The sequence below is a fragment of the Oncorhynchus mykiss genome, chromosome 2 (genome assembly GCF_013265735.2).
Source record: "Oncorhynchus mykiss isolate Arlee chromosome 2, USDA_OmykA_1.1, whole genome shotgun sequence".
In the NCBI taxonomy this organism is placed as follows: domain Eukaryota; kingdom Metazoa; phylum Chordata; class Actinopteri; order Salmoniformes; family Salmonidae; genus Oncorhynchus; species Oncorhynchus mykiss.
The window spans coordinates 85329903-85349722 of NC_048566.1; the positions used below are offsets into that span (position 1 = coordinate 85329903).

A 19820-nucleotide genomic window follows, 5' to 3' on the forward strand; every position below is an offset into this window, starting at 1 on the left:
GCCTCCAGGGCCTTCCGACTACTCAGATGCTTTTCACCACGGTCACGTAGTTGACCTGGGTTGGACTAAGAGGAGAAAGGCTGGTTTGTGTGCTAGGGGTAATTCACTCCACAGGGTCCCAGACAAAGACAAAGAGCACATTTATCTTTGTCAATCACTCGTTTACCTTTCTAGAGAATAATGGCTGTAGATGAACATGATCTTTCTCCATATTGACCACCTTGCCAGATGTATTTCCCTGTCTGTAGTAAGTGAGTGGTGGTAAGTTTAACAAACAACTTAGCAGGCATTTAAGGGAAAAGCTGACATGAACTGGTCTCTTATCAAGAGCCATTAGATACAATCTCTGAAACGTATATTTGTCTCATCATACACCAGGGGAACAACAACATACAATAGAAGAAGAAAAACTTCCCTTGAGTGAGCAGTCAAGGGAAAACACACTGTTGTTTTAGTAAAGAAAGGGATATTGATTTAGAGGAACATTCCGAGCTCATGCCTGTATTCCTCTCGATCATCCCTGGAACACAGGTGACGTCATCATAGTGTGCGGCTCAACACTATGCAGGAAACACTTGTTTTGTTATTTTTGACTAAAACATAACCAATATTCATTAAATATCAATACCGAACTTGTTTTTGCATGTATTCCATGACGTGGTTAGCTTTTAACAGCTGGGACCTCTATTTCTTGTCCCGGAATCCCTGTTAACAGACAGCCTGCTTAACAGAGCCGCTAAGCTGCTAGCCATCAAGCTAATGAAGTTAGTCCCAGATGAGTTTTGCAATTGGAAATAAATGAACGGTTCCAGCGCTGTAGATACAGATACAAACAACAAGTAGTTTCGCCGTCCTGGAGCCTGATCTTCCTACACTTTCGTCGCTGGGGGTACCTGTGTCTGCGGCCGGAGTGCCTACTACTACGATTTCGAAGTCGACGTTGGCAACCTTCCGTCCATGCTCTGGATTGATCGGGGATTCTCCATTTGTCGGAGGCCTGCACCAGTCCCGGGAGCAATGGGCTCAAGTTATCCTGCCTCTTGCCCGTCCAGAAAGGGTTCTCTAAATCCTGTGAATGAAACGTGAGAGTGGACAGAGTTCCTCGTCCTTCTCGCCAGCCATGATTTTGGGCAGCTCCATGGTTAGAAATATGACTGTTCCTGGTGCAAAAACAATGTCCTATCCCGGAGCTCGAGTAAATTACATTACTAAACTGCTCCCGAATGTACTACGTCAGGACATGGAAATCGATTCTATCATAGTCCATGTGGGTTTTAATGACACTATGAAGGGCAGTTGAAACTGGATTTTAGAGCTGACTAACTCCCTGCTAGACACTAATAAAAGACCCATCATATCTGGCCCTGTGCCCTCTCTGAATTGTGGCATTGAGCGCTTTAGCAGGATTCTTTCTCTCCACAACTGGCTAAGTGATTATTGCAGCTCAATGGGTGTAACTTTCGTTGACAATTTCAATACCTTTTGGAAACAAAACACATTTTATAAGGAGGATGAGATCCACCCAAATAATTTGGGTTCCTGGATCCTTTCACAGTATTATAAAGCTGCATTGAGACAATGGCTTGTCAATGACCCAAGCCCAGCTCAGTTAAGCTCTACCATTGTGACACTGAGTTGTCATAATGCTTCAGCAAATGTTCATTATACCAGGTGCATTGGTAGACACAATGTAAGTAACCTAATTTATGTTCCTCCAGCTAACCTCTGCTGATCCTACAGCTATTGTATGCAGTAATCATGTGCCTATAAACCGGATGTATACGGTTAGCACTGAGGCGGTGTGCCCTAGTAGGAAGTCCAGTGTGCAGCTCACCCTGCACCAACAAAAATAAGATGTGAATATCTTCTTCTGCTAAGCTTCCCAGTAAAGCAATGAAAACATGTAAGCATCATGTAAGCATCATGTAAGCATCCCAGAAGAAAAGTTCTCAAAAAAGCCCACGTTAACATATGTATGTTCATGAAATCAATCATTTGCTAGGAACAGATGACAATCTCTAGAAATCACTTAGATAATACCTTTTATGATACAGTGGTAGCAATAAAAGGTTATAACATGTACAGAAATGGCAATGGGGGAGATGTTGCTGTTTTATATTCAGAACCACATTTCTGTAAAGCTTAGAGAGGATCTAATGTTAAATACTGTTGAAGTAATATGGCTACAGGTTCATCTGCCTCACCTAAAGCCCATTATTGTGGGAAGCTGCTATAGACCACCAAGTGCTAACAGTCAGTATCTGGATAACATTTGTGAAATTATTGATAATGTATGTGATAGCAACAGAGAGGTGTATTTTCTGGGTGATTTAAATATTCACTGGCTTTTGTCAAGCCAGTGTGTTGGTGTGTAATGATGAGCAAACATACGCTGCACTTGACACATTTATGAAATTGCTTATTCCAGTTACTAATAAGCATGCAGCCATTAAGAAAGTGACTGTAAAAACGGTTAAATCCCTGTGTTTTGATGAGGAAGTGAAAAGTTGTATGGTTGAGAGGGATGAGGTAAAGGAATAGCAAATTAGTCTGGCTGCCCAACCGATTGGCAAACGTATTGCAAATTGAGAAACTACACTATGAAACAAAGGTAAATGACAAAAAGAATGATAGTAAAAAGCTTTGGAACACCTTAAATTACATTTTGGGAAATAAGGCAAACTCAGCTCCATCATTCATTGAATGAGATGGCTCATTCATCACAACACTGACTGATATTGACAACTACTTTAATGATTTTTTCAAAGGCAAGATTAGCAAACTTAGGCATGACATGCCAGCAACAAACGCGAACACTACACATCCAAGTATATCTGACCAATTTATGAAAGACAAGCGTTGTAATTTTTAATTTCGTAAAGTAAGTGTGGAAGAGGTTGTTTTTTTGTTGTCTATCAACAATGACAAGCCACCGGGGTCTGACAACTTGGATGGAAAATTACTGAGGATAATAGCGGACGATATTGCCACTCCTATTTGCCATATTTTCAATTTAAACCAATGTGAAAGTGTGTCCCCAGGCCTGGAAGGAAGCAAAAGTCATTCCTCTACTTAAGAATAGTAAAGCCCCCTTTACTGGCTCAAATAGCTGACCAATCAGTCTGTTACCAAACCTTAGTAAACTATTGGGAAAAATTGTGTTTCACCAGAAACAATGCTATTTTATAGCAAACTATTTGACAACAGACTTTCAGCACACTTGTAGGAAAGCACATTCAACAAGCATAGCACACAAATAAGGAATTGATGACAAAAAAGATTGTGGGGGCTGTTTTGTTTGACTTCAGTGCGGGTTTTGACATTATCGCATATAGCAGCTTACGGGGATCCATAATAAATACAGATATCAATACAAATCTGAGGCAGAGATCAACAATGGTTTACCTAGGCCTTCTTTCTCCTCTGTGTGTAAATGATGCAACCTCAGGGATAAGGAGAGGAGAGAGCTGTCAGACTTACAGACTCAATAGCCTTGAGATGGTTTTCAAAGAACAGAGTGTAGTGTGAAATGCAGTGGCTCAACCAATTCTAGCACACATTTGTATCTATGAGGGCCCAGGTGTGTAAGTTGGTAAGAGCTACCTTGAAGATGTTCACTTCGCCTTCTACCTCCATCAGCCCCATCGTGACCTCCAGCCTTTCACCATACCACTACCTCTACTGTCTCTTCACTGACGACTGAGTTTAGTCTTGATCAGATACCACACCAGGAAAGTGACCCCCACCTCCACTCCCATACCCTTTACCCCCACTGTGAGTGATGAGGAAATAGCCTTCCTGTCAAGGGTCCTAAGTTCAGATCCTGGCAGGGGATCGTCGTTTGGGGGAGGGGTTGCGCGCATTGGGGGACAGGGTTTGGCGTCGTTCTCCTGCTGGGCTGACCCCTGTGCACCACACCCGGGACCCCCTGCGGGGAGGGGTGTAGCTGAGGGCGGAGATGTGTACCATGGTGGTGGGTGTTATTGAACTCAGTCATTCACAAGGCATTTCCGGGCCTAATCAGATGCAGGCTCCATTCATAATCACCTTGATGGCTGCCAGAGTGGAAGTACACATCTGTTCCACGTCTGATGTCACTGGGAGATTAGGGGGTCAACACTAACAATAAGCGCAGTATGTGTGAAAACCGGAGATTTCACCTCCATAATGAGTTGATATTAAATAGGAAGTGGATATGGGTGGTGGGAGACAGACAGACAGACAGACAGACAGACAGACAGACAGACAGACAGACAGACAGACAGACAGACAGACAGACAGACAGACAGACAGACAGACACAGATAGAAAGACAGACAGAGCTGTTTCTTCCATCGATTCCAGTCCATTCAAACACTGCAGGCTGTCAGGCCATCTATCAGCATCGATCACACATAGTTAATAAGAATCTCTCTCTGCCGCTGTTGCTGTGGGCCGATGTGCTGCACAGCCAGTTTAAGAACCTACTAGGATGCATACAAACCGCCACTTTCCCCTCACACACTAAATAATGTTTTGATCTGGATACCTGACAGTTGTGAGGGGGAAAGCTAATGAGCTCTAATGTTGAAATTATGATGTCCGTTAGCAGTCTAGACATGAAACTGGATTTCATTGAACAAGCCACTCAGGAATAAAACTCCTCTAAGATTGATAATGCCAAAATTGGATTCAAAAGATGAGAACATCAACAGGGGCTCATGGGAAATATTATTTTCACATTCAGCAAAGATTTCTTGACAACTTTTCTCCAGTAAAGAGAGTTTCCTCACTTCTCAGTCAAATCTGCAAAGTACAAGTAACTGCCAAAATAATGGAAACACCTGAGTAAATGAGGGAAACAAAGTGTATTGAAACAGGTGCTTCCACACAGGTAATTAAGCAATTAACATTCCATTATGCTTAGGGTCATGTATGAAAATCCTGGGCAGGGCATTATTTTGGTTACCATGGCTATGCCCCCATAGAATGGCAATGCCCCAATCCACAGAACACAAGAAGTCACTGAATGGTTTGATGAGCATGAAAACTATATCGTCCTCTCAGTCACCAGATCTAAACCCAATTGACTACTTATGGGAGATTCTGGAGCAGTGTCTGAGAGCGTTTCTTTCACCACCAAACAAAACACAGAATTATGGATTTTTTTTGTGGGAGAATGGTGTCACATCCCTTCAATAGAGTTCCAGACACTTGTAGAATCTATGCCAAGGTGCCGTGAAGCTGTTCTGGTGTCTTGTGGTGGCTCAACGCCCTATTAAGACACTTTATGTTGGTGTTTCCTTTATTTTGGCAGTTACCTGTATGTACCACATGATTCAAATCCACACAAACAATGAGAGCCAGTGCAATAAATTGTCATAACGTGGTTTCCTGACAGGCTTTTTGTTTGAACTTCAATAAATAGAAATATGCTGATGTTATGACTATTCCAGCTGCTCCTCAGCTGAGCGCTTTGTACTATTTGTGAATTTGAGAGCCTTGAGCTGCATTAAACATATAATTCAATGTTCCATCTCATCATTGGAGAATAAACTCTAATATTTACACTTGGACATTTTGAGTACTTTTTGAGTTATTGAAGGTAAACCCGGTGAAAAATGTATGAGGCACGGAATCATCCAAATCTGATTTCAGTGTTTGGATAAAGGCTTTTTGTTCAAAGCTTTTGCAATTAAAATTAATGAATTGTGTTCATTCTATATAGTGTATTTAGTAAACATAATTTATTCTGGTTAGTGGTTTATGTAATATTAAGGGAGCTCTTGCCTCTTTTTGTTCATAATGTGAAATGCTGTGGCATTTCATATATTTAGGTTTCTATAGGCTTTAATTGATTAGTTGAACCTCTATTGTGATCTTCATCTCCATCAGAGTGCATCTGATACACAGATGAGATCTGCGTTTTGTGTGTGTGTGTGTGTGTGTGTGTGTGTGTGTGTGTGTGTGTGTGTGTGTGTGTGTGTGTGTGTGTGTGTGTGTGTGTGTGTGTGTGTGTGAGACAGAGAGAGGCAGAGAGAGGCAGCTGTGTTGGCTGGAGCCTTTGTGTGTTAGTTGTAATCTGATCCTGCTCTCTGAGGCCCCCGGGGCACTGGCTCCTCTGGGCTCCACTGGGCCCCAATCTGTCACTGCTGCTGCTGCCCCTCATCAGGCTCCAGTCACCCTGTCTGTCACTCCTTGTGTGACGTAACCCGGAACGACTCTATCTCAATCTCTGTGTGTGTGTGCACACATTTCTCTCTCTCCCTCTTGTTTATCTCTCTCTCTTTGTGTGTCTGTTTGTCTCTCTTGTCTCTCTCTCTTTGTGTGTCTGTTTGTCTCTCTTGTCTCTCTCTCTCTTTGTGTGTCTGTTTGTCTCTCTCTCTTTGTGTGTCTGTTTGTCTCTCTTGTCTCTCTCTCTTTGTGTGTCTGTTTGTCTCTCTCTCAGCTGCAGTGGATTAGTCACAGCCTCTGTGTACAGATATATTTGTACAGATATAAGTGTGTTATTATTAAATGCTCAGACCAGGCAGTCAGCTGTGCCAAGCATGACATTGTGTACTTTGAGGGTAAATCTTTTTTAGGATGACACAAGGTGTCATATTACGATTTAATGTTACATTAAGTTTGTGGCTTAGCAAAATCATTATGTATTATAATAAAATGTAAAGCATCTCAAGGCAACAAATACTGACAATTGATTTAATTCCTCTCCCTTCGTAGGGTCAGAAGACTGAAGCAGAGAGGTTCTTTCTGAAGGCCATCCAACTAGACCCCACAAAAGGAAATTGCTATATGCATTACGGTAAGTCCTGCCATTCTGGGTCAGTTTCTTTTGATTCACCAACATTATATTAAGGTTACAAATTAAGAAATGATCATGGTCAACACACATCAACACAGTCGTGAAGAGGGCACGACAATGCCTCTTCTCCCTCAGGAGGCTGAAAAGATTTGGCATGGGCCCTCAGATCCTCAAAAAGTTCTACAGCTGCAGCTTTGAGAGCATCTTGACTGGACTTGACTGCCATACCCAGTGGCATCACCACTGGGTATGGCAGCTGCTTGGCATCCGACCGCAAGGCGCTACAGAGGGTAGTGCACACGGCCCAGTAAATCACTGGGGCCGAACCCCCTGTCAACCAGGACCTCTATACCAGGCGGTGTCAGAAGAAGGCCCTAAAAATTGTCAGACTCCAGCCACCCAAGTCATAGACTGTTCTCTCTGCTACTGCACAGCAAGCAGTACCGATGCACCAAGTCTAGAACCAACAGGACCCTGAACAGCTTCTAAGACTGCTAAATAGTTAGATAAATAGTTGACACTTTTTTCACTAATCTCTTTTGACTCATCACATATGCTGTTGCTACTGTTTATCGTCTATCCCGTTGGTTAGTCACTTTATCCCTACATATATGTACATTTCTACTGTAATTAAGCATATGACAAATCACATTTTATTTTATTTGATACTAGGTCATTTCTTGATATTTGAAGGAATTGCTCTTACATATTCTTAACCACTCCAATAAAATAAGAGTTGACATATTGAAGTCTATCCCTTGCCATTGCAATGTTTCTAAGCTGTAGGTGCTCTGCAATACATTGGTAATCAGTCAGGAGCGAATCAGTCTTTCCTTCACATAAGGCTTGTAGCAAGGTCTACATTCACAGCTATTTAGGAAAATATACTTGGTTTCACCCAGTGGTTTGGAAGCATGGTACAGTAGTGGAGCCCACCAAAATCAACAGACTATTAATTCCTCCCAGTTCGTGGCTCCTTCAGGGGTCCACACTCTAGTGTTATTAGGGAGGTCTACAAAGGCCCTGCTCTACATTTCAGCTGCATCTCAGACGTACAGAACTCAGATCTCCAGCCAGGCCTGACGCACATGTAAGAGAAACATTCCTATCACAACCCTACTAATTGGACAAATGGGCCTGAGTGATGGCCAAAGAGTGATGGTACGCTCCACTCGTATCTTGTGTTTCAGCAAATCACTCTTAGGGCTGACAGAGGCTTGCCTATCTCCCCTGGCCAAAGGCAATATTCCCAGCCACTATTCATCCCTCTCTAGGAATACATCCACACACCGCGTTTTAACATGGTGTTCCTGTTCTCTCTCCTTCCCTTTCCTTTCCCCCTCTGGCTGCTCCCAGGTCAGTTTTTGTTGGAGGAGTCTCGTCTGCTGGAAGCGGCTGAGATGGCGGAGAAGGCAGCTCGTCTGGACAGCGGGGAGTTTGATGTGGTCTTCAGCGCAGCCCACATGCTCAGGTGAGTGTTGGATGGGACAGACACACTGAGAGGGAGGGGACAAGGGCTGGAGGAGGGAGGAGACTAGGGCTGGAGGAGGGAGGAGACAAGGGCTGGGGGAAGGAGGGAGAGCATCTACTGTCTCTATGCTTTATTCCAGGGCTTACAGCTCTCCTCTGCCAGTGTGATTTACTTGACCAGCTTCTGTAATCCCCTTCTCTACTGCAGCGAGCGGTAGCCAGGGAGCTGCCGTCTTGTCTTAGTGCGGCGCACGGCTACGTGCCTGCCTCGTCGCTCCCTCTGCTGTTTCTGTCTTATTCATGCGGAGCCAGTTCCAAACCAGAGCAAAGTTCAGCAGCGCGGCGTCTGTCTCACAGCTCTCCTGGAAGCTGCAAGGTGCTGTGTTTCAAAGCACAAGGCGCGAGTGCAAATTTGTAAATAGAGGAACATGCCAATTTAGAATATGCCACATGGACTGAGAGAGGATTACTAGAGCCAAGAATATTATATTTCCCTTGTTAGGACTTACCATGGTTAATCAGGGGTTTTCTGTGTGAGGATTACTACTGCTGGCTGTGGGAAATTACGACTACTAAAACAGTTAATGCGATGTCTTGAATCATTGTGCTTCGGGTTCACTTTCTTGACCAAAGACAGAAAGAGGCCATGTCATGCAGCTGTGTATAATGTCTTTATCCAGCTGGTTTTCACAAGGTGTCCAACTGCACAGCACTATGATCCAGGGGGATCTGCACCACCCAGCCGTCCATGCTTTACAGAGCCTCTTCCAGGGTCAGGGCCCCTGGCTTTTAAAGAGGGTCTCAGGCTGGGCTCATTGAGGGACTCCCCACCGCCACGCTGGCATGGGGTCTCTCTCCTCTGGAACTCATGTTCTTTATGTGTTTGTCTTGGAACCAAGACGTGGAAGGCCCTCGGTTGGTGGGGGATACTAGTGAATCTGAACAGGGGAGGGAGAGGGTGGGGAGGAGTCGACTTTAAGATGTACAAACCTTCTCTTATTGCTCTCTGGGGCTCTTGGTCTTTGACAAGTTTACTTCCTTGCTATCCATTTCCCCCGGCCTTCTTTAAACAATCAGCACGTTATTCCAAACCTTCGTCCGGGTCTACAGATCAGTGGCAGCAGCCAGCAGACGAGGCGAGGCGAGGCGAAGGAAAGGGAGAGGAAGGTTGGCTGACTGCTGGCTCCCAGGGGAATGTGCTAATGCTGCCCTTTAAGTGCTCAAATCCCTCTGCAAGCCAGGCTGTGTGGTGTCACATCACTGTTCTGGAAACCCAGATCTGTTTGACAGAAGGAACAAGGAACAATTGAGTAACGTTTGTGTAACAAGTGTGTCTTGTTGCACGAGACAGATGGGCTAGATGTCGTTAGTACACAGATCGTACACTGGCGGTTGTTGCTGGAACAATTAGTTAATTAAGTCATCTCTATTTTTTAAATGAAGTAATGTGTAGTGTCAGCCGTGTGATTTGTGTGTCTGTGCGTCTGCACCGGGGTTAATAAAGCACATTTAGATTACCGACTATCAAGACTCGTTTCATCCAGGGAGTTATTTATTTTCGTTCACTCATTATCCCTATTTTCCCTCTCTCTTCCTCTCCGGGCTCTTCTAGTTCTCCTCTCTCATCTCTCTTCCCAACAGCTGTATCTCAGTGGACGGGTCTAACCGAAGGCAGAAGGCAATCCTTTGCCACTCACATTAAAGATCTTGTTTGTCTGGTGACAATGATGTGGCAGTTCTCCAGTCTGATAATGATGTGTTTATAGACCTGAAAATGACATAGAATTAGATTCATTCTTGAGACAATATTCTATTCTGAATACGATTGCCGTTATTGCAACACATGGTTACGGTCACAGTTAGACAACAAACCCATCTTTGTCATTACTGTACATTTTATGGAACTTAATATTCTCAGGATTTTTGGTATTTAAGTTGCTTTTTAAAGGCTATTGATTAAACAGTTAATTGAAGATAAGCAAATAATTATTGTTGAGCAACGAAGTAATACTGGTTGTATGATGGTCATTTAGGGTGAAATATTTGTTTATTCAACTTGACAAAGGATCATTCTTGCTGCTTAATAGAGGTTTTAGTTTGGGCTCTGCTTCCTGGAGTTGAATAAAGACAAGGTGTTTGAGGTTTCGTTGTGAGGACACACACCAGTTCCCACACCTCCTACACAAAGGCCTTGAACTAAAGCGTATGAATAATTCTTTGAGTGAGGCAGTGCTCTCTGCACTGAGTAATGATTCTCAATGAGTCTCAGTGATTCTCCACCCTCATTAGAGCTGGAGACAGTATGACAGATGCAGAAGACAAAACTGTGATCCTATACGTCAGTCATTCTTCTTGAGTTTGATCATGTCGTGTCCGTCCAAAACATATATCATATCAGTTCACACCATAGAGACTCATTCACCCCAACACTGGTGTTACCTCATAGGGAAAGCATCCACTCCCCATGTCTGTTGGCCAGCCATTACCACTGTGGCCTAACGGCAATGTTGGTCACATATGGAGCTTAATGGTCTGTTTGTTTTGAAACGAGCCACAAGGGTATCAAGTGTTGTTTCTTGGAGTCATTTGTTTTTGTATGTATATTTAGTTTAGTTTAACCGTCCTAAGAACACACAATGACCCATTCTCTTACCTTATGAAGTACAAACCGTTTTAGCATCTCAAATGTGATTGACTGATTTGGCAGAATTAACATTTCATGAGGGGAAAGCCCTACAGGTGATTTAAATGTCATTGTCGGATGCTGGATAGAACTGTTTTTGCTAATATTAGAATCACATGCTGTATGCTAGTAATGCAAACTGACATAAGATTAAGATAGCACATTTACCAAAACTGCTTCTCGTGCCTCAATCATGTCATATTGTGATGACAGTTCCACAGGAATAGGACAGCACTCATGCGCTACGGTATGACATGTAGCTCAGGTATTAGCTCTATTGACATCCTATGAGATTTCGTCCTGGGTTTAGAGACTACTCAGGTATGGTGTTGTCATGCTAGTTGTGGAATATGAAAATGTCTGTATATGCTGTATGGAGGAGGATACCATATGGAGGAGGATACCTTAATAAGATCAGACAGGCTTAATGGAAGCCCAGTTCAGTTCAGATGGTCTCGCTTTCATCATTACGACTCAGGGCTCCGGAGCCAGCCGTCCTTGACTCCGTCCTTGACTGTGTCAAAGTTAAACTGTTTGCAATGAGACAATTGCTACCATCAGAGAAATGCAGCTGCAGGTTGTAAAAATGATTCCTGGTTTATAGGAATATGAATAAACGGAAAAGCTCTTGGCCAAAGGGAAAGAGTCACACAGTCAGGTACGATGGTAATCTAAGTGTACTGGCGTGGTGTATTGTACACGGAGATGAGCATATGGAAGACATTCTTGTTTTGACTGGATTTTTCATTGGAGCGTCTACAGACTTTAAATACTTGAAGTCTTCTGGGATTCTCAGGAGGACATCTGTCTAGAGGTGCCTTTACCTTAAAATATGTTTTTCACTGTCTTTCATTGTATGCTTTGTTGTATTTGTGGCGTCCTTTACAATTTCATTAGATATGATAATCGTATGTGTCCAATGTTTTTGTAAGAAATACTTTAAACGTGCAAATTATTTGACATGGATTTTGTGACAATCTTCTTCCTAGGCCTCAACTCCTCCCAACCCCACTGACCTTCAGTACCAAAACAACAGATATTTTTTACACAGAAGACAGGAGACTCGCCTTTGAAGTTATGTTTGTTCTTACTAAGGCAGTGGTTGATGAGAAGCCTATTTTAATGACACACAGGTCAAAGCTCATGACATAAAGGTCACAACCCCGGATATAATGGAAACAACCAGGGCATGCTGTACACCACTCAGCATGGGGTGCTGTCTGCTGAAAGGCCTGGAAACAAACGGCCTGTTTCATTGACTCCTCTAATTTCGACACGGCATTCTCTCCTCAGCCTGTCCTCACTGACCCCGGAGCAGCAGTAAACAGACAGAGGTCAAGGTCTCCTCTGAACCCTCTGAAGTTCGAAGAAATAATTGATGATTGTTTTTTTTTGCTTTCCTTTGCAGACAAGCCAGTCTCAATGACGCAGCCGAGAAGTATTACGGACGGGCAGCCAGCATAAGACCCAACGTGAGTATATCAACCTTTAATCACCCTTTAGTTCTCAACATGATGGACACTGTCTGAATCACTGGCTGGGTGGCGCTCTGGCCAATCACTGGCTGGGTGGCTCTCTGGCCAATCACTGGCTGGGTGGCTCTCTGGCCAGTGGCTGTTTGGCCAATCACTGGCTGGGTGGCTGTTTGGCCAATCACTGGTTGGGTGTCTCTCTGGACAATCACTGGCTAAATGACTCTCTGGGCAATCACTGGCTATGTGGCTCTCTGGCCAATCACTGTCTTGCCTGTTTCCTCATAATGGCCTTTATTGTCAAAAGAGTCATCAGAGTTTGGAGAAAGACATGGGTTAAGTTGTCCTGTGCTGTAAGGTTTGTGTGTGCAGTATCAATCAGGGACTTCAAAGGAGGGGCCAGGGACATTTTAGGGTGGTCAGATTGAAAGGAATAATGATAATAACACTTATTCACAGGGCTTTGGTGTGTGGATAATGAATAGACCCAGATAGTTGAGTAGGCTATCGTTTGACAACACAGATGTTTGAACTGCAGTGGGGGAAAGAATGTTTGGCTTCTGTGGTCTTAATGTTAGTTCCTGATTGGAAGAATTCACTTGTCAAGGAACAATCAAAGTGTGTCTGGATAGTGTCAACCGACATTGATGTTTGATTCCGCCAACTGAAATGTTTCCTGTAGATACAAACGTACAAAATACACAATTTACACAGTTTACCCACTATGTTTATGTAATGGTAGTGAGTAAAAACGTTGATTATTTGTTTGAATACATTCAAATATCTGTCTGGCTTCAATGGACTATTTTGTATTTATGAGTCAAACTCCCACCCTCTTAGAGCAGCACAATCCTCATTATTGTCATAGTTCAACTAAATGCATTGATAGAGACCGTACACCAAAGAGGGGAAGGTAAAGTGTGAAACTCATTTCCATAACTCAGTGCGACTAATAGTATAGACCCCCAGACAGTCCCCGCTGTGAAGACACTGTGACTGTTGTATACTAACACAGTTATTCTGTTTATTTTTTATTTTATTTAACCTTTATTTAATTTATTTAACCAGGCTTGTCCATTAAGAACTAATTCATATTCACAATGATGTCCTTCCACAGCAAACTGGAAAAAGGAAAGAGCATAATGTAGTTGGTGTTGGAGTGATGCAAGCTATCCAACCTTACTGTTAAAAATACTATCTAAAATTAGAATAGTTCTTGTTTGTGCTGCTTGAAGTGTGAGAACCACAATAAGGTCAGAACATTGGCTGAGATCAGAGCAATATATTTAGAGAGTTAGGCCACATTTTAGAATATTGTTCTGATTCTAGACATTCAGTTATATATCATTGTTTAAATATTCCCCATGTAATGTTAATGGGGAGCTAACATGGCTGCCATAGAATGTTGTAGTGTCATGTAAATATTTAATGCAGAAACAACATTGGCCCAACTGTCTAAATTGGTTGTTATCAATAAAACGTCACAATAAGGTGCACAGTGTTTTGCCTGCTGGGGGGCAAGCTGGGGGGCTATCTAGCTAATAACAGACCACGTCAATATGGCAAGTTAACAAGCTAACTTTCAGAGGATAAACTAGATGGCTATATGGCTAAAATATTGTTTGATTTTCTTGCCATCTAGTGGTAATGACATTAGTCCGACTGACAACTTTACCAGGACGAGGATTTGCCGATGTCAAGCTCTGTCCAAAAGCCTAATCTCTAATGAAGCAAGCTAAATGACACATGTTGCTTAGCTACATGGATAGGCTACCGTCACGTATCTAATACATGATCAATTGATGTTTAGTGATCATAAAAAGCATGCAGTTACTTGCTGTATAACTCTGATGATAGAGCTAAATGTGGAATGCTCTTCAAGATATTATGATATTAAAACCAAATAGTCATAACATTTATTTAACAATCCCTTGAAAACGGTATGTAGTTGTGAATGATTTTAGTTGAGCTGGGGGTTTCCTTGCCCCCCAGCAGCCAAATTGAACGCTCTGCACCCATATTGTTACATTTTATTGATAATATATATACGTGGCTCTGGCTATATTTTTGCCCTCGGAGCAGCAAGATGATTGGCTTTCCTATGTACTTGTCTATTTCAGGAACAGATCATCATTATAATATTTACATTTTAGTCTCTTGGCATCCACAAATATGTAAACATGTATTTGATGTATCCAAGTCCAAAAACAGAGGCTGTATCAGCCCAATGCGGTCACATTGTTGGGATGCCTCCCTTGTCATTTCGCTTGCTTACAGTGGAGGCTAGGTAATGATTGAGGATGTTCATCCATCTTCCCCAGTATTACCCTTTGTTCTCTCGAAAAATGTTCCTGTCTATCTTCATTTGTGATTGCATGCTATGCTTCAACTCCTGTATAGCTTGATTGCTTGACTTTCAAGCACTGGCATTTTCATATTATATTAAGTACACTTGTCCGATCACTTTACTTAGGACTGGACGATTGGCTTAACTCAATGGCTTTGGTGCCTCAACCCTCCCCTTCTCCTTCTGTCCAGAGACCAGCCTATCAGAGGCCTGCTTTGGTCACCATAAAATTACAGCATCTGTAGTCTTTACGTTTGCCAGTCCAATTAGATATGGTCCCTATGCTTTCTATTTACAGTGGCATAAAGTAGGTTTATGGCCAGTCGTTGCTCCCTCCTCATCATACTCCCATGGCTTTAAGCAGCTGTTTCTTCTGAGGTCCAGCTAATATACTCCACATCTGGTGACGCTTCCATTACAACTACATGCCAGAGGAAAGGTTTGGAGGGTGTGGAGGGTCGCTGGGGTGGGGATCTTTTGAAGCTCGACTGGAGAAGGACTAAAAGGAAAAGCAGGAAAAGAACGAAGAGCAGTAGAATCCCTACCCAGGAGTCCTTGCACACCATTATCTCTCATGTGTAAGTGTCTGAGGCTGAGGATATAAAGGCCTAGCCTGTGATGGTATTTCATTGTGTTCAGTCCAAGGAGCCAGAGGTGTTCTCCTCCAGGGGTCTCAGCTTTTACTTCCCCTGATTCTTTCTTCCCAGACAGCTGGTTTCAATTAGTCTTCCTCAAGACAGTTTGATTAAATCAATCCCTAAAACATGTTTACACACTGTCGCACCCCCCTTCTCTCTCCTTCTCGCGCTCTCTCGTTCTTGCTCTCACTCTTTCATTCTCTCTCTCTGTCACACACACATGCACCACACACCCAAATATTATGGTAAAGTACAGAATTGCAAATCAGACAACCAACTAGGCTTGGACATTATAAAGATTTTCATATCGTCATACCGGCCGTCACTCATCCCAGGATTCACGGTATTACCGGCATATCACACAAGGGGTCGCTAAAAACACAAGAAAAGCCCACCAGGCCTCTATTATCAGAATGCTAACCAAATTTGCACAAACTAATAGAGAAATCACATAGCTAAATGCTAATGAGCGAAAAATAACAAAACTCATTGCAAAGACAGGCAAATCCAGCTCATAAAGTTATACAAGCATAGCTAGTAGCTACCGAATGTAATTTTCAGTGAGTGTAGACATTTACAAGCGAAAGTGAACGAGAGAAATTGTGCAAATGGACAAAGTTGTGATGCATGCTTTTCTGAAAGAAGAGCGGCATACAGTATATCACAAAAGTGAGTACACCCCTCACATTTTTGTAAATATTTCAGTATATCTTTTCATGTGACAACAGTGAAGAAATGAAACTTTGCTACAATGTAAAGTAGTGAGTGTACAGCTTGTATAATTTTGTAAATTTGCTGTCCCCTCAAAATAACTCCACACATATCCATTAATGTCTAAACCGCTGGCAACAAAAGTGAGTACACCCCTAAGTGAAAATGTCCAAATTGGGCCTAAAGTGTCAATATTTTGTGTGGGCACCATTATTTTCCAGCACTGCCTTAACCCTCTTGGGCATGGAGTTCACCAGAGCTTCACAGGTTGCCACTGGAGTCCTCTTCCACTCCTCCATGACGACATTACGGAGCTGGTGGATGGTAGAGACCTTGCATTCCTCCACCTTCCATTTGAGGATGCCCCACAGATGCTCAATAGGGTTTAGGTCTGGAGACATGCTTGGCCAGTCCATCACCTTTACCCTCAGCTTCTTTAGCAAGGCAGTGGTCGTCTTGGAGGTGTGTTTGGGGTCGTTATCGTGTTGGAATACTGCCCTGCGGCCCAGTCTCTGAAGGGAGGGGATCATGATCTGCTTCAGTATGTCACAGTACATGTTGGCATTCATGGTTCCCTCAATGAACTGTAGCTCCCCAGTGCCGGCAGCACTCATGCAGCCCCAGACCATGACACTCCCACCACCATGCTTGACTGTAGGCAAGACACACATGTCTTTGTACTCCTCACCTGGTTGCCGCCACACATGCTTGATACCATTTGAACCAAATAAGTTTATCTTGGTCTCATCAGACCACAGGACATGGTTCCAGTAATCCATGTCCTTAGTCTGCTTGTCTTCAGCAAACTGTTTGCAGGCTTTCTTGTGCATCATCTTTAGAAGAGGCTTCCTTCTGGGACGACAGCTATGCAGACCAATTTGATGCAGTGTACGGCGTATGGTCTGAGCACTGACAGGCTGACCCCCCACCCCTTCAACCTCTGCAGCAATGCTGGCAGCACTTATACGTCTATTTCCCAAAGACAACCTCTGGATATGACGCTAAGCATGTGCACTCAACTTCTTTGGTCGACCATGGCGAGGCCTGTTCTGAGTGGAACCTGTCCAGTTAATCCACTGTATGGTCTTGCCACCGTGCTGCAGTTTCAGGGTCTTGGCAATCTTCTTATAGCCCAGGCCATCTTTATGTAGAGCAACAATTATTTTTTTCAGATCCTCAGAGAGTTCTTTGCCATGAGGTGCCATGTTGAACTTCCAGGGACCAGTCAGTATGAGGGAGTGTGAGAGCGATGACACCAAATTTAACACACCTGCTCCCCATTCACACCTGAGACCTTGTAACACTAACAAGCCACATGACACCGGGGAGGTAAAATGGGGCTAATGCCACCTCACACACAATCAGACCACTACAACACCACAGAAGAACAATAACATACATGTAGCCGGTATTTCACCACTACCAACGTGTGGCCCTTTCATATCACATATATTTAAAAAAATAAAAACTAGACAAGTCAGTTAAATACAAATTCTTATTTACAATGACGGCCTACCCTGGCCCAACCCAGACGACTCTGGGCCAAATGTTCGCCGCCTTATGGGACTCCCAATCACAGCCAGATGTGATACAACCTGGATTCAAACCAGGGACTGTAGTGACGTCTCTTGCACCTAGATGCAGTGCCATAGGCCGCTGCGCCACTCAGGACCATCTATGTGCTTTCTTTTTAAAGGAGTTACATTTCGTTGTGGTCAGTTATGGTTATTATTTTCTGTGTTCTAGTTAAAACGCTCCGTCCTGCAAATCGGTTCCTAAAATCTTATCCCGCGCTTTGACCCATCAATTGCAGGGTCAAATACAGGGTAATTTATTACTTAAGCCAGTAAAAAAAAGTACCATGACCGTTTAACCATGAAATCTGGCTTCTCGTGTGATTTAAACGTATAGAAATGTTTTTACTTCTTCTGCTAGAGGATATTGCTTTAGCTACAAAAGTACCAGTCCCGCAGTCTGTGGTTACCGAAGCACTTCTAAGATGAAATCACAAATTATTATTTTTTCTGGCAATTAAACGCTTTAACACATTGGAGAAAGCGGGAGTGGGAATTCCTGGTCAGGCCAGCCTTTACTTTGGCCCCGGCCACTGTAGCCAATGTGTTTTCTTACATCTGTTAAGGGATACGTGGGGCTCTCTAAGGGACAATGAGATTATTCCACAGGCAAGTTTGATTTATTTATCAATTTAATTCCCCCTATGAGAGAAGAGGCGATATTGGACATATTGTTCCCATCGAAATGCTCATGCATGGAGCATCACTCATCTAACCTTGACACTGGAAAAACAGAGATGATGAGTGTCTGAGACCAGAGCAGAACAGCCCAGTGCAGAGCAAAGCACAGCTGAACACAACTTCTACTGCAGGTAACACAGCTCAGATTACTGTGAACAAAGCAAGACAAATGGCCAGACAATGGGAGAGAGTCTGTGGTTTTATGTCCACAATTCCAGGACCTCATTCATGACTAGATGACCAAAAATGCCTGAATTGTAGTTCACTGTCACCATGACATAAGAAGTATTTTAGGTTGCATACCTTCAGAGTAACACTTCTAGGGCCAAGGGTAAAGGGGTCAGACATACAGGTAACTGCCAAAATAAATAAAACACTTGAGTAAATGAGGGATACTAAGTATTTAAAGCAGGTGCTTCCACGCGGGTGTGGTTCCTGAGTTAATTAAGCATTAATTATCCCATCAAATCAAATGAAAATAAAACAGGTGTTGTATTACAGTGAAATGCTTACTTACAACCCCCTAACCAACAATGCAGTTTTTAAAAAAAATGGATAAGAGTAAGAAATAAAAGTAACAAGTAATTATAGAGCAGCAGTAAAATAACAATAGTGAGACTATATACAGGGGGGTACCGGTGCAGTGTCAATGTGCGGGGGCACCGGTTAGTTGAGGTAATATGTACAGTGGTTCCTCCATTAATAGTCGTGAGCTTACGCCACGTGACTTAGAGGTCATTTGTGGTTTAGTACGGTACCCTGTGTCACCTGTTATTGCTCCTGGCCAGCGCAAGTGGGAGTTTTTTTTTTTTTTTAACCAGAAAGGGCTCATTGAGATTAAAATCTCTTTTTCAAGAGCACCCTGGCCAAGATAGGCAGCACCAAGTCATTACAAAACAATTACAGACAGACAACAGGAATAACTACAAGTAATCTAGTAAAAACCATTGAATTCACAAGAGTATAAAACAGCAAATAAAAACATTGACAGGTCAGGGAATCAGCCTCAAAATCCTTCATCAGTGATTTAAAAACACCAATCGGGACAAGTTCTTCCAGTTTAAAAGTATTTTGTAAGGTGTTCCAAGACGATGGCGCAGAGTACATAAAAGCCCTTTTACCAAATTTAGTTTGGACATTTGGAACAGTTAGCAGGAAGTCCAGCGAACGAAGAGAGTACCCACCACATTTCTGAACAATAAAAATGCACAAATAAAAAGATAGTAAACCCAAAATGGCTATGTAAATAAAAGTATACCAGTGACTGAGCCTACGAGTGACTAGAGAAGGCCAGCCAACCCTGGTATACAAAGTGCAGTGGTGTGTAGGGGTTTTGCAGTTTTAAAAAATCTCAAAGTGCCATGGTAAAGAGTGTCAATTGATCTCAAACACTGAGCGGAAGCATTCATATATAAAATATCCCCATAGTCTAGTGAAGGCATAAATGTAGCTGACACTAGC

General features: G+C 42.9%; 1 protein-coding gene across 1 annotated transcript in view; it reads left to right on the forward strand.

Moving 5' to 3' along the window:
* Nucleotides 1–19820, forward strand: part of LOC110498083 (protein O-mannosyl-transferase TMTC2) — a 161285-nt gene that overhangs the window by 123625 nt on the left and 17840 nt on the right. The window contains exons 9-11 of the mRNA XM_021574670.2: nt 6702–6783; nt 8140–8254; nt 12345–12408. Of these exons, the coding sequence (XP_021430345.2) occupies nt 6702–6783; nt 8140–8254; nt 12345–12408 (261 nt within the window). The remainder of the gene's footprint in view (nt 1–6701; nt 6784–8139; nt 8255–12344; nt 12409–19820) is intronic.